General features: G+C 50.8%; 6 protein-coding genes across 6 annotated transcripts; 2 read left to right on the top strand and 4 right to left on the bottom strand.

Annotated features, from left to right (window-relative positions):
- Positions 1–54: 54 nt before the first annotated feature.
- SEPMUDRAFT_115593 (uncharacterized protein) lies at positions 55–513 on the top strand (the record flags this gene model as incomplete). The annotated part of the gene is made up of 1 exon (XM_016901175.1): positions 55–513. The coding sequence occupies one exon, from the start codon at positions 55–57 to the stop codon at positions 511–513; it is 459 nt and encodes a 152-aa protein (XP_016762433.1).
- SEPMUDRAFT_148066 (glyoxalase family protein) lies at positions 63–1069 on the bottom strand. The gene is made up of 2 exons (XM_016904676.1): positions 894–1069; positions 63–824 (listed from the first exon to the last, which is right to left on the bottom strand). Exons 1-2 carry the CDS (start codon positions 1025–1027, stop codon positions 542–544), a joined length of 417 nt encoding a protein of 138 aa, XP_016762434.1. The 5' UTR covers positions 1028–1069; the 3' UTR covers positions 63–541.
- A 1108-nt stretch (positions 1070–2177) lies between these two features.
- Positions 2178–3116, bottom strand: SEPMUDRAFT_115595 (uncharacterized protein; the record flags this gene model as incomplete). The annotated part of the gene is made up of 2 exons (XM_016901176.1): positions 2178–2911; positions 2975–3116. The coding sequence occupies 2 exons, from the start codon at positions 3114–3116 to the stop codon at positions 2178–2180; spliced, it is 876 nt and encodes a 291-aa protein (XP_016762435.1).
- Positions 3117–3413: 297 nt separating this feature from the next.
- SEPMUDRAFT_132004 (uncharacterized protein) lies at positions 3414–4933 on the top strand (the record flags this gene model as incomplete). The annotated part of the gene is made up of 2 exons (XM_016902464.1): positions 3414–3625; positions 4637–4933. The coding sequence occupies 2 exons, from the start codon at positions 3414–3416 to the stop codon at positions 4779–4781; spliced, it is 357 nt and encodes a 118-aa protein (XP_016762436.1). The 3' UTR covers positions 4782–4933.
- A 19-nt stretch (positions 4934–4952) lies between these two features.
- On the bottom strand, positions 4953–5446 carry SEPMUDRAFT_148067 (uncharacterized protein). Its single transcript, XM_016904677.1, has one exon. It carries the CDS (start codon positions 5381–5383, stop codon positions 5183–5185), a length of 201 nt encoding a protein of 66 aa, XP_016762437.1. The 5' UTR covers positions 5384–5446; the 3' UTR covers positions 4953–5182.
- A 3582-nt stretch (positions 5447–9028) lies between these two features.
- SEPMUDRAFT_148068 (bax inhibitor family protein) lies at positions 9029–11126 on the bottom strand. The gene has a single exon (XM_016904678.1). It carries the CDS (start codon positions 10996–10998, stop codon positions 9946–9948), a length of 1053 nt encoding a protein of 350 aa, XP_016762438.1. The 5' UTR covers positions 10999–11126; the 3' UTR covers positions 9029–9945.
- Positions 11127–12014: the final 888 nt, after the last annotated feature.

The raw sequence follows: 12014 nt of genomic DNA on the forward strand, positions 1-12014 counted from the left end.
CACATTTGAATTTTGGAACCTTACAGGTACTGGCACTGTACTCTCTTCTACGCTATGGACAACACGTCACGACTGAGCAAGGCTGTTGCTCAAAACTTCATCGATGCTCTGGACAGCCGCAATTTCGATGTTTTGCCTTCCATGTTTACCGACACTGCTGGGTGGTGGGTGATGGGAGAGCGGAATGTGTCTTGGGGGGGTTATTTAAGGGCTCACGAACGGATTCCCCTTTCCATGCAAATGCTGGGCCAGTTTAGCCAATACTCCATGAAGGCGTTTAACATCATTGCGGAAGGTGTGCAAGTCATGGCGGAGCTTGAAGTCGTCTCCTCGAACCAAGATGGCAAATCTTATACCAATTCCGTGGTCATGGCCTTTACGATCGACTCGCGACAGAAACGAATTCTACTTTTGCGAGAATATCTCGACAACCAACAGGTCATCAACTTCATGGAAGCTTCGGGAAGTACTGCTGGATCAGTGGACAAGAATATTGAGGCGGTTGGAATGTGAAATTTGACGGAAGAGACAAAATTATGATTCATAGAGAGAACTCCAGTCTGTTCCCGGCAAAGTCACGCGCAAAGAAGCGCGATGGGTACTCAGCACCTTTGGCACCTGAGTCGGCTTCTCCTGGTTTATCTGCTTCTTGTGGCGCAGCCTCATCCCCTCTTTCAAAGTGCTCCCAAATTCGCTGCCGGAGTTGCAGCAGAGCTTCTGGCGATTCAATCTTGAAGCATGGATGTCGGGAGGACTTTGTAGCATTGGAGTTGTTCTTATCGAGCGCTACGTGGACCTGCTGCCCAGAAGAGCCAATGTCGAACCTGGTTTTTCATGTCAGCAAGAAGTTTTGTAAAAAATGATCTTTTCTTCTCGCTTCCAGGCATTCTTACCAAGCTAAAGTTCCTTTCTGCAGCTCGGGGACAGCTCTGGGTATGAGGCCAAGCGTCCCACTATAGAACTTTTCTGCGATCTCCAGCGTGCCGACAGGTACAAGCAGATTGACGTGTGCAAGTCCGGAAATCATGATGGCTGTTGTTCAATTGCGGGTGAGGCTGGTCGCTATTTGTGTTGTGCTGTTCCGCGTTGATATGGGTTTGTCTTGTTGTCGTTGAGATTCTTGCCGAGAATTACCTGTCCTGAAAGTGGGGTCGGGTCGGTGAAATTGCAATTGATTGCCGAAGTGAAACTTCGGGAGAGCAGCTACACTTCTTCTTTGCAATTGAGCGGCATTGTGGTCGTACCTACGGACTACAACGTTGCAAATCTCTCGATTCTATCTGACTGTGAGCGAAACCATAGATATGACCTTACAACGCTCAGCTACTCTGAAGCTGAGAACATCCGAAGAGTACTATGGTAACATAGGAAAAGGCAGGGAACGGGCGAGCTTGATGCATGATCCTGCCCGCGCTTCAAGCTACTGTTATTTACGTGGTGTGGCAGATGCTCCGTGCCGTAGCGTGCCTAGCTGTCGTCGAGGCAGAACGATATAAAGCTAGAGGTCTGCTGCAAATACCGCGGTAACATCTGCGTGCTTGTGGAATCTGCATCACCAGTATAGGATATATGTGTGCTGCAAGACTGTGAAGAAGCAGGGACATGCGCAAGTGAGAGGTCAAACTCTAAAGCATGCAGAAAGCCCTGGGTGGTGTCCCAGCCGCCCGCAGACAGAGAGTACTTCTGGGGCCCTTTATGCTGACTTACTGCATAGTCTGAAAGGTGCTTGGTCACTGTGAGATAGTGAGATCAGCTTCGTGTTCCTCGGAAACCAGTAGTAATATGTTGGCCGGGGATGTTATAGCTCTAGCGCATGAGTAGACGTTCCCCCCAGGCGCGATCCAGGTGGAGCTAAGTCCTGATCAAGGTCACTTGGTGGCACGAAGTTCTTTCTGCCAGCATGCAAGCCCAGGAGGGCTGGTCCCTATAGTGGCCACAACATAGGTCGAGTGAGCACCGTTGCAGTCCCCCAGCACATGACATGCGTATTTCCGTGATCATTGCCAAGGTTTTTGGTCGAATTCGCAGTCATGCAGATCTCAAGGCATCAATCCAATCTTGCTTGGTCAGGCATATTTGACCTGTGGCTACCGATCACTGTGGACTGCCACACAGATTCGGACGCAGGCGCTGTCGTTGCTGGTGCTGCTTCAGAGTCGCTACATCTCGCGGCACACTTACGGGTGGCCGCATAATGTCAGCTTTTTGGTACCGAAGCAGAAGTGTATGCTTGGGCCAGCATATATGCCATGCGCTTCAAGCGCAAGCATTCGCACCAGCACGGGGGGACAGAACAGCGGTGTTGACTCGTAGCAGCCTCCCATTCGCAGACCTATACCACAACGCTTATGGGAGACTGCATTTTGAGCAAGGAAGGTAACAAATGACCGTCGTTGCCGTAGCGGGAATGGCAAGATGAGCAGGGGCGTCTGCAACGCCTCGCACTCAAATGTGACTTCAGTTGCCCTCCGCAACATTGGGGGCGCTGGTGACGGCCCCGGGACCTGTGACCTGGCGCTCTTCGCGACGGCGCGCTGCAAATCGATGCACATGCAGAGCGTGGCTGACACGATCCAGCGGTGAGGATCAACCGAGATGTGGTATGTCCGACACAGGGGACCGCCTGGTGACCGAACGACGTCGCTGGGCGGAGTCGAGAGCGTGGGCGAATGGCCCGAGATCGCCAGACATGGTCTTGGCGGCTGCAAAGAGCGCCATGGAGAACGGGGTACCGCTTGCAGGCATCGCATCGCGTACACGGCCCCGGCATTTCCTGGGGCTTCGAAGGAGTCGTCGTGGTGTGAGGGTGGCGGTAGTGGTGTGGACAGCGAGGCGTCCGGTTCGGCAAAGTCGGCGCCGCATTCCGCGATGACGCCGATGCCGAGCAAGACTTGTCTCTCCACCACACACACTGCTTTTTCGTGTCTCGTCCACTCTGCGCCTGGCGGCCCTGGCCTGCTGCAAGCCCGTCAACCGTGGTTCGCATTCGCCCCCATCTGCATGGCCCACAACTGATCATCGCCGCCTTCTATCCCGCTCTCCCTCCCACCGCCCCCACGAGCTGTGCCTATGCCTCCCTGGCCGATCCGCTCTCCTTCGCCGACGTCGAACGGCATGTCGCCAGCTCCAGCGCCGCCCGCTCTCGACCGCGCATCTGGGACGGAATCTTCAGGTGTTCTCCGATGACAAACCCTGTCGCAGCGTCTTCGCCAACCCCAACCTTCGAACTGAAGCTACATGTAGGCGTCCATCGCTACCGAGATTGAAGACACGCCGAGCGGTACATCGTTGCTTCGTCGGCGTCATGACTCTGGTTACAGCGTCGGATGATCCTCCGAGCAATGGAACTACACCATAACCTGCCGCTCTGCTGAGCATACCGTGCCACGTTAGCCTACCGGAACTTGACTGAAATGCATCCTGCCACTGGTGTCCGCGATGCTCGAGCGAAAGAATGGTCTCTGAACGCCAAAGACAGCAATTTCCGCATCCTTGTGCCGACCTCAGGCACGCCTTCAGCGCGACACCTTCCTCATTTGGCTGTTCGGACCGTTGGTAGACCTCCGGCAAGACGTCGCTTTCCTCTACACTACCAGGCGCCCACGCGCCGTATCATCTTCAGGCGGTGAGAGACTGGGAGTGCCTTGTGTTCTCGATTATCTATACTGCACCGCTTTATTGGCACTCGGGACGTAGGAGGTATGTTGATCACCTGGTCACCCATGTCATGCTGTGCATTAGATTACCGATATATGAACAAGAAGCAGACACCCGTTGGTGTCCGCGCATTTGCTCCTTGTTCTCAGCAAATGGTCTACTACCCAGACGCTTGTTGTCCTCGACTGCAGAACCATGGTTGAATGCTGCGCTGAACATCAATCAAGGAGTACCGCCAGCAATGGACAACGAGCGACGGGACTTGAGCTTACGCGCAAATCCGAGCTACTGAGCAGTTTCATTCGCCCCTTGCCTATCACCGGTCATCAACCTGTGTTGTGCTCTCTTCAAAAGCTGTAGGCTATTCTGATCAGCTTTGCAATACTACAACGCGGTGCGATGAGAGCTGACTTCATGCCGCCTTTTCGAGCGTGAGAAAGCATCGAGGGAGCATTTTAACAGTCCACACAAGAACGCGCCACTATAGAACATCATAGCTGAAAGTTCGAGTCCGCAAATTGCAGCTAAGGATAGCATGCAAGCTTTGCCAGTTGCAGTGCAATGCTTCCAATGCCACAGTACTGGAGTGGCATAGCATTTCACGGGTTTTCCTATTCGGGCTGAAAATACCAAGCATTTCTGCATACAGCCGCTAATGCCCGCACAGCTTCCAGCTACGGCAGGCCATTCACCTTAATTCCCAAGAAGACCCTTTTCGACCGTTATGGCACACACACGCACACGACTCCTTCGAGAGTCTTTCCACGGTCTGAGACACCACCGTTTGAGCAACGCGAATCTTTAGGGTAGCCACTACCTGAGGGCAAGTTGCTGTACATGACTCTTTTCGCTCAAGACTCGTGGCATGTAGCATATCGGCACTCACTGCTTAGGCTACCGGCAGATGGTCAGAATGCAAACAGCCAGTAGTACCCGCTGGAGCTCAACTACTCAATGCCCGATGCTCAGAGCGAACTAGAGCTAGCACTCTAGGTGGCACGGCATTCAATACGGAGCGTGAACTGTATAAGAGCCTCAAGGAGAGCAAGCTTTGCCAGCTATTGGATTTCAAGTCTGAAGTGCTGAACGGCATCGATGGACCACGAATGAAGCTCGCAAGGTGAGCTGTCCACCGCAGGGGGCATTACTGCGATGGAGAGAGCTGATCTCGATGCATCGTAATAACATCCAGCTTCTGAGTATACGGAGCTGGGGATCTGCTGCTATACCGTACTCGCGAGACAGCATACACACCAGACTTGTCAGTGTTTGTCTGGATAAGCACTGCATCATACTCAGCCCATGCCAGAAACGCCATGAGTGCTGGTGTAATATTGACAGTACGGGTTGGAGACGCAAGCCGCGTCAAAAAGAGTTTGCACGCTCCACTGCAATCAGTCGCTATATGCGATGTCAACGACCCCCTTTCGACGTGACCGTGAGACAAAATGCAGTCACCCGCTGATGCCCGCGTCTTAGACGAAGAGTAGTATTCGCAGAGTGGGAGATCTGAGTTTCGTTGCCGTCACGTTGCCGACGTGGCGGTCGTCTTTTCCATGTGTTCGGGGACCGGGGCAGGAATAGGTGAAACAAGCGTGGTGGGTGGCTGAGAGACGCTCAGTGGGGGCCATGCATATGGTAGGCGGCCGCTAGTAATCCATTCGAAAGTGGTCAATTCCAGAGACAGAGACTCGAGGGAGAGAAGCTGGGACAGCACACCACACATATCTCAGAATTGTCTTGCTTAACTACGCAACGTATTGTTTGTTGGGGTGTGATGGAAGTGAAGGCCGGAGTGACGGAAGGTGTATACCTTACATGTACATGTACCTTAAGTTAGCTTCCATGGGATGGAACTACATCACCGCTCTCTTGGCGTCCCTTTGAACACTACCAGGTACCCACCTTAGAAGGTACCCCTTGGCTTACCAAATACAGCCCACATACGCGCTGGCAAAAGATGCCCCATGACTACGGAGGTGCCTCCTTCTAGCAAAAGCGCCTTTTTCACGTGCCTGAAACATTCTGCAGCCTGCCATTAGACGACCAGAATCAACTCTCCAGCAGTGGCTAAGTATGAGAAGATTTATTGACTCGCACGTGGTAGAATCGAGGATGATAGCTTTTCCGCTCGTAGATAGGAGGTGGTTAGTCGTCCTTGAATAATTCCTTTTTCTGTTTCGCGGGTCAAGCAGAAACATTTCTGCAGACACCCACTAGACGACCATACAATAATGATGTTGTGCTGTGAGTGCGTCTGATTTCAATTTTTGCTCATAAAACAAGCGGCGGCTTGTTGGTGATTGGCAAAAACAATTGAAATCACCAAGAGTCGCAAAATCAGTTAATCCAAAAAAATCATGACGATGATCTGTCTCGGAGATTGAGACATGTACCACACTTTTGTTTGTGTGCTCGACTCGACCCCCAAAGAAAGATCTCGGCCGTCGGAGAATTCGCAGCCTGCCCGCCCGCGGGGTCTTCTCTGAAGTGAGACATTTGCTGTACTGGTGAAGCAGCTAATATCTCTTTTGATGTTATAGAAGTACGCGCAGCACATCTCGGCTGGGACTGCTTCAATATGGCTATATGTTGTTGTTTCAGTGCGCGCTGATACTGACGAGGAGGATGAAGTGTTCAAGGGAGAGAGGAAGAGTTATTGAAGCTTCCTCAAGGAGATAACATGCCCACATGAGGATGACGACAACAATAACACATGTTTCATCGACATGTGTGACTTGTGTGTGTGTGTGTGAGAAAGAGGGAAAGACAAACCATGAATTCGAACCGCCCTCACCCCCCATTATTCTTGACTCGGCAATCCCAAGTGGGACAACGCTAAATGGCAAAACAAGATGCCACATCCAGAAGTCCGGGAAAGAAAGTTCAGCAGAGGAAAAGATGACTGGGTGTGAGTGGGGGAAGGATGGAGGGAGGGAGGGAGGGAGGGATGAGGGAAGGGAAATGAAATGGAATGAATGGACGAAAATCACACCATCACACACACAGCACACCCAAAATTTGCAAATGTCTCAGCCACTATTACCACCAGAACGAAAACGCCGACTACAAGTCTCGTGGACACGAATCGCCAAAATTGCCCTTTTTCAAACTATGCGGTGTGTGTGTGTGTGTGTCTGTAATGGCAGAAATAGGCTCTTCCTATCCATCCCGTCGACTAAGTCCCTGAAGGTAAGGTACACATGGTACGTTTGATCCCGCTGGCTGTACCATATTTTTTATTCGGTATGCAGACATTACCTAGTCAACCGATGATTCTGAACCAGTCAAAGAGGAAGTCGACCCTCTTTCCTTCAAGATTACTTAAAATGAAGGACCGGCTGTGGCGATGATCATGTGTATGACTGATGAATACTGGAGAGACAGGTTTGTAGTACCCTGAGTAGGTATGCTACTAGCGGGACTTTGATATGAGACCTTCTGCGGACACCCGGTAGAGGACCATAGAAAGCTTTCTGCGGATCACGTAGGCAGGTACTGTAGGTAGGTATGGGACAGGGGATGCTAAGAGGACTACATAGCAGAAGATGAAGTGGAGTGTGGCTAACATAACATGGCTGGTGAAGTTTGCTGTTGATGTGTGAGACCTTCTGCAGACACCCGGTAGAGGACCACAAAAGAAGGCCTTTCCATATGGCTCATCAAGCTCTCTGCAGATACCGCAGGCAAATCTGCTGGACAGAGAAGGTTGAAGACTGACTAGTTAGGTGAAGTAGTGTAGCCAATATGGCTTGGGAGGTAGCAGTCATAGTCCCGGCTGCCGTTGAGACATTCTGCAGACACCCAGTAGAGGACCAACCAACAAGAAGGCTATACATTCACCCAATCAAGCATTTCGTGCATACCGAACGTATGCCTAGACAAGGGAGGTTATCGACTAATTAGTAGTAATAGAAGTAGAGTGGCTAACACATCTTGGAAAGTAATAGTTATAGTCCCGGCTACTATTGAGACATTCTGCAGACACCCAGTAGAGCACCATAGAAAGTTGCAAACGGAAATCTCGAGTCTCCTAGAATCCTTCTAGCACTCACCAGTTCTCAGGGGCTTGTATCCTAGCACATCGAAATGGTCTCGGCCGTAACAACTTGCCTCAAAAACAAGCGCTATATAGGTACGTTTGCTCTGTTCAAAATACCTGTGCCTAAGGTACGGTATTCAAGATGATTTGAGGGAGGAAAAAAAAGAATCTCCGCTAGCATCACCCATCGCCCGAATCGATATCGTACCGTATATCGTGCATGATGCAGTCCTCGAGTAGTCCAACTGAAGAAGTAACCAGTGAAAAATATTCTCTTGCGGCGTTACTACCAGGACACACTGATTTGACGACCACATGTACGAGGAACCCTGACATGTGCAGATATGCAAGGCTATACTAACCGCTGTTTGATGATGTTTATTCTCATTTTGCGGCTTTCGAAAGTGAGCCTTGTCTGCGTCCAACCCTTAGCTTTCCAGTATATTGATCTTCGGATTGAAGGTGCTGAATGGTTTTGCCTACCTTCTAGATTATACCGAATCATTTGTATCTACTTTTGGAATGTATAGCGAACACCTAGCCTTGGTAGGGCTCTGAATACATGTAATCAACCTGGTATTCTCCAGCGTGGTAGGACAAAACATGATCATTGCCCTTTGAACATCCCGCTGCTTATGATACCAGATAGACCACATCACTAGTCTGGTAGCCAGTCCTTGCCTCCTCCTTCTCCTCCTCCTCCTCCTCCTGCACCATCATCCATGATCCCATAAATTCCAAGCCCGCACAATCAACGTCCACACAGTAAATCTGAAACCGTCTGCATACATCCATTAGAGTACCAAAACCCCTCGACCTTTAACCAGCGCTCGCAAACCCCATCAATCTTCTCAGCCGTATATATTTTAGTTTAGCCTGCAAACGTCTCGCTCGCATGCAGTAGGAGATTAAAAGAAAAAAAGGCAAAAAAACAATCGAGACATGCCGTTCTGTCCATCCGTCCTGTCGGTTCTTGGTAGGTAGGTAGTCCCGTACCTGTTTTTTTGTTTTTTTTGTTTTGTCATCAAATCATCATGTGGCATTATTTGTGCCGCTAGTCAACCAGAGAATACCTTATGCAAACCATTCGAGTCGCGGAGCTTTCGGCGATATTTTCCGGTTGGGACCACGAACTACAAACCTCGAAAAAAAAAAGGGCTTTTTATCTTTTTTTATATTTTTTTATTCCAAGTGTGGTACTCTTTTTTTTTTGGAACGCTTGAACCCGTGGGATAGTAGAGAATGATGCGTTTCGCTCTCTAGAGCTTATTTCTTCTTCTTCTTCTTCTAGAGACATATTGGGGGGGGGGGGGGGGGGGGGCACAAGAGAATGGATTGGTGTAGCTATATGGTAGGCTACGAACTCGCAATACTGCAGGCACCAATTTCGAGTTTCCATTTCTACAGATAGATGTTATACTCCGTACCAATTACCAGACCACATCGGAAGGGCTTTTGCTTTCTGGAGTAAGAATATACATCGTACCTCCCATGGCGGTAAGAATCGTCACAAGTTTAAGGTACCACTGTGGTACCTTAATAATAACCATGATTCGGACCTCTACCTAGTCTCACTTCCTTACTTTCCCTGCTCACCGATATTCACCTACAGGTACTCACACACACACTCACACACAAGCGCTCAAATACTATTTGGAACGCTCTGAGACCTATGCAGACATCCATTAGCTTGCCATACCATACACACAGCCAGCAGAGGCCGTTGGATGAAGACGTTAGGCGCCTTGCCCACGACTGGCCCTTGGCTTGAATCAACCCAAAATCTGTTAGCCACGACATGCTGCAGCCCATATGAGAAATCATGGCTGGTCATCTGAGACCCATGCGGTCTTCCATTAGCTTGCCATTCTTCATACATCCCCAACAGCCGGAAGCTGCGCGCGGAGTCTGGGCAGTCCTGAGACCTATGCAGACACCCATTAGTCTTCCACTTTCTTGCATGATATTGTGTATCCAAAGGGTGTGGGGATTATCTGCGTAGCACAACATGCAAGCCATGCTGCGTCCATTAGTCGAGAGGAATACTGGCTAGCGCAGCATGTCGACAAGAGCATCGCCATGAGTTGAGTACTGCGTTGGCATACACATCCTAAATGGCGGGTCAATACTACACAGGGAAAGTACAATGGCCGTCTTCAGGCCAGATATTTTTCTTCGTAACAGAGGGTTCCCAAACGCCACTTCATATCCATGCCGCTAATATCACATTCTGTTCCTCTTCTCTTCTACTTTCTCCTTCCCTGCTGCATGGCCAGTATCTGTACCATCCTCACGAAAATGTTGATGAAATCAAGCTCCAACGCAATGGATTCGTTGACAGCATCCTTCCGGAATCTTCCCTGCTCCGCCATTCTCGCATGCGCCAGAATCTTTTGCGTGTCGTAAAGCGTGAACCCGCCAAACACTGCAAGTCCTCCATACAACCACAGGTTCTCAGTCCACATCAGCGCTCTCGTGGCAGTAGCGGGCAGCACCAGAGGCGCCAAGCCAGAAAGTGCCACAATCGCTACGCCAGCAAGGAGGGGACCACCGATATACAGGTACTTCTCTTGCTTCGCCGTGGCGCCGACAAAGGCAATGGAACCCATCATTCCAACGGTATAGAGGCCGGCGCGAGCTAGGATACCAGGGGCGAAAAAGAGCATCGGCGAGAGGAGGGCAGCTTGCGTGAGGTTGAAACCTCCCCACAGAGCGTACTTGACGACATAGTTGTCTGGGGAGGTTGCGTAGCATCCCATCATGGTTCCGATGGAGCCCACCAGGCCCACTCCGAGTACAAGCCATGGATTTGCGGACATGAGACGATAAGACCAGCCATTCATATGCAATGCGCGTGCGGCCACACCAATGATGCCGATGCCCAGTCCAGTGTGCAGAAACGTCTCATTGAGATAGGCGCGTTCGTAGGGAGGCATGCCGCCATCTTCACGAGTCTCGCGGTTGAAGACCAGGTTGATTGCAAGGAGTGTACCACCGAAGATGGCGCCGCCATAGACGAGGCGTTGGGTCAGGTTGCCTTGTGCGATAGGATTGGCGGGCGCGGAAGTCTGGTAGGCGCGGCGAGAAGAGGATTGGAAGGCGGAGCGAATGACGCTCTGTTGGAGTGGCGTGAACTGCTTGGCTGTCGATGCAGAGCTGATTCGCGTGATGGGTTGGTGAAGTTGTGGCTGCTTGGTCGTGGTTTGGAAGGATCGCAGGGCGAGTCGGGCGGTCGAGGGCATCTCTTTGGTGAGAGCGGAGGCGAGGGCGAAGGGTCGCCTTGCGATGAAGGACGCCATGATGGCCAAGATGTGTTGGCGACGTTGTTGTTGTCGTTGTCGATGGTAGAAGAGATGAGAGCGAGCAGTACCTTAGGAGGGGAGGATTGTGCCACTGCCCTCTTACAAAGAGTTAGACGTCACGACTGCCGGGTAAGCTCTCTCGAATCTTCCGCCAAGACACCATCCATCACATGAGCAATTACCACCACTTCACTTCACTTCATTCACTGCACTCCCCCTTTCTGTTACCTTTGACTACGATTCTCTCGAGGTCGCCTTCCGTACGTTATATACTCGCTCTATTGGGACAGGCCTCAGGCAGGTTGGCGTTTGTGGGACGGCGACACTGCCTACTGCCAGCTGCAATTCGGGATACAGATAGCCGAACGCGTTCTGGAAAATAGATATTCCGTTCCGATACCATGGCAAAAACCATATAACAACAGACGGATTGAGTAAACAGATTCCTCGTCGACAAAAGATATAACAAAACAGCCACGCACATCAAGACTAAGCGGAAATTGTTCTCGATTGCCTGCATCAGGCACATCTTGAGATGGTAGAGACCAGGCCAGAACGAGTGGTCCTTCGTTACTAGCGCCTTCACTTCCGCAAGAGCAGGCGGTGGTAGCGCGCAAATAGCTAGAGAAACAATCTTTGACTTCTCTAAAAGAGTGGAAATTGAAGAAAACGTGAGGAGATATTTCGAGAAAACAGTGATTGCGTGACATTGCGTCCCGGCACGGCGGGGTGTCCCGGGACGCGGGAATAGACGTTAGGTAGGTACAGTACTAAGAATTCCTGAGTGACTGTCCCTAAACCCTTTCTCCAATTCATCACGCCACCCCCAAAGCCACATAAGACACTCTTCAAAGACAGAATTTGGCCGTAAGAGGTACATAGGTGCCAATGCAATGAAACGCTTGACCCGTGGTAACCGGTAGCACCGCTCCTATTCCTCCCTTTCCTCCGATCCTGTCTTGAATAAGACTTTTTAGATGCACACGTTTTCAGACCATCCGGGCTCGCAGCCG

Source organism: Sphaerulina musiva, assembly GCF_000320565.1.
Source record: "Sphaerulina musiva SO2202 unplaced genomic scaffold SEPMUscaffold_3, whole genome shotgun sequence".
Classification (NCBI taxonomy): Eukaryota; Fungi; Ascomycota; class Dothideomycetes; order Mycosphaerellales; family Mycosphaerellaceae; genus Sphaerulina; species Sphaerulina musiva.

What these genes read in the sequence shown, in the direction of transcription:
- SEPMUDRAFT_148067 (XM_016904677.1), bottom strand. Translation starts at nt 5,383, where the DNA reads ATGTGTGGTGTGCTGTCCCAGCTTCTCTCCCTCGAGTCTCTGTCTCTG.
- SEPMUDRAFT_148066 (XM_016904676.1), bottom strand. Translation starts at nt 1,027, where the DNA reads ATGATTTCCGGACTTGCACACGTCAATCTGCTTGTACCTGTCGGCACG. An exon ending in CAGAAAGGAACTTTAGCTTG is followed by an intron (nt 825 to 893) that starts GTAAGAATGCCT and finishes ATGAAAAACCAG; the next exon opens with GTTCGACATTGGCTCTTCTG.
- SEPMUDRAFT_148068 (XM_016904678.1), bottom strand. Translation starts at nt 10,998, where the DNA reads ATGGCGTCCTTCATCGCAAGGCGACCCTTCGCCCTCGCCTCCGCTCTC.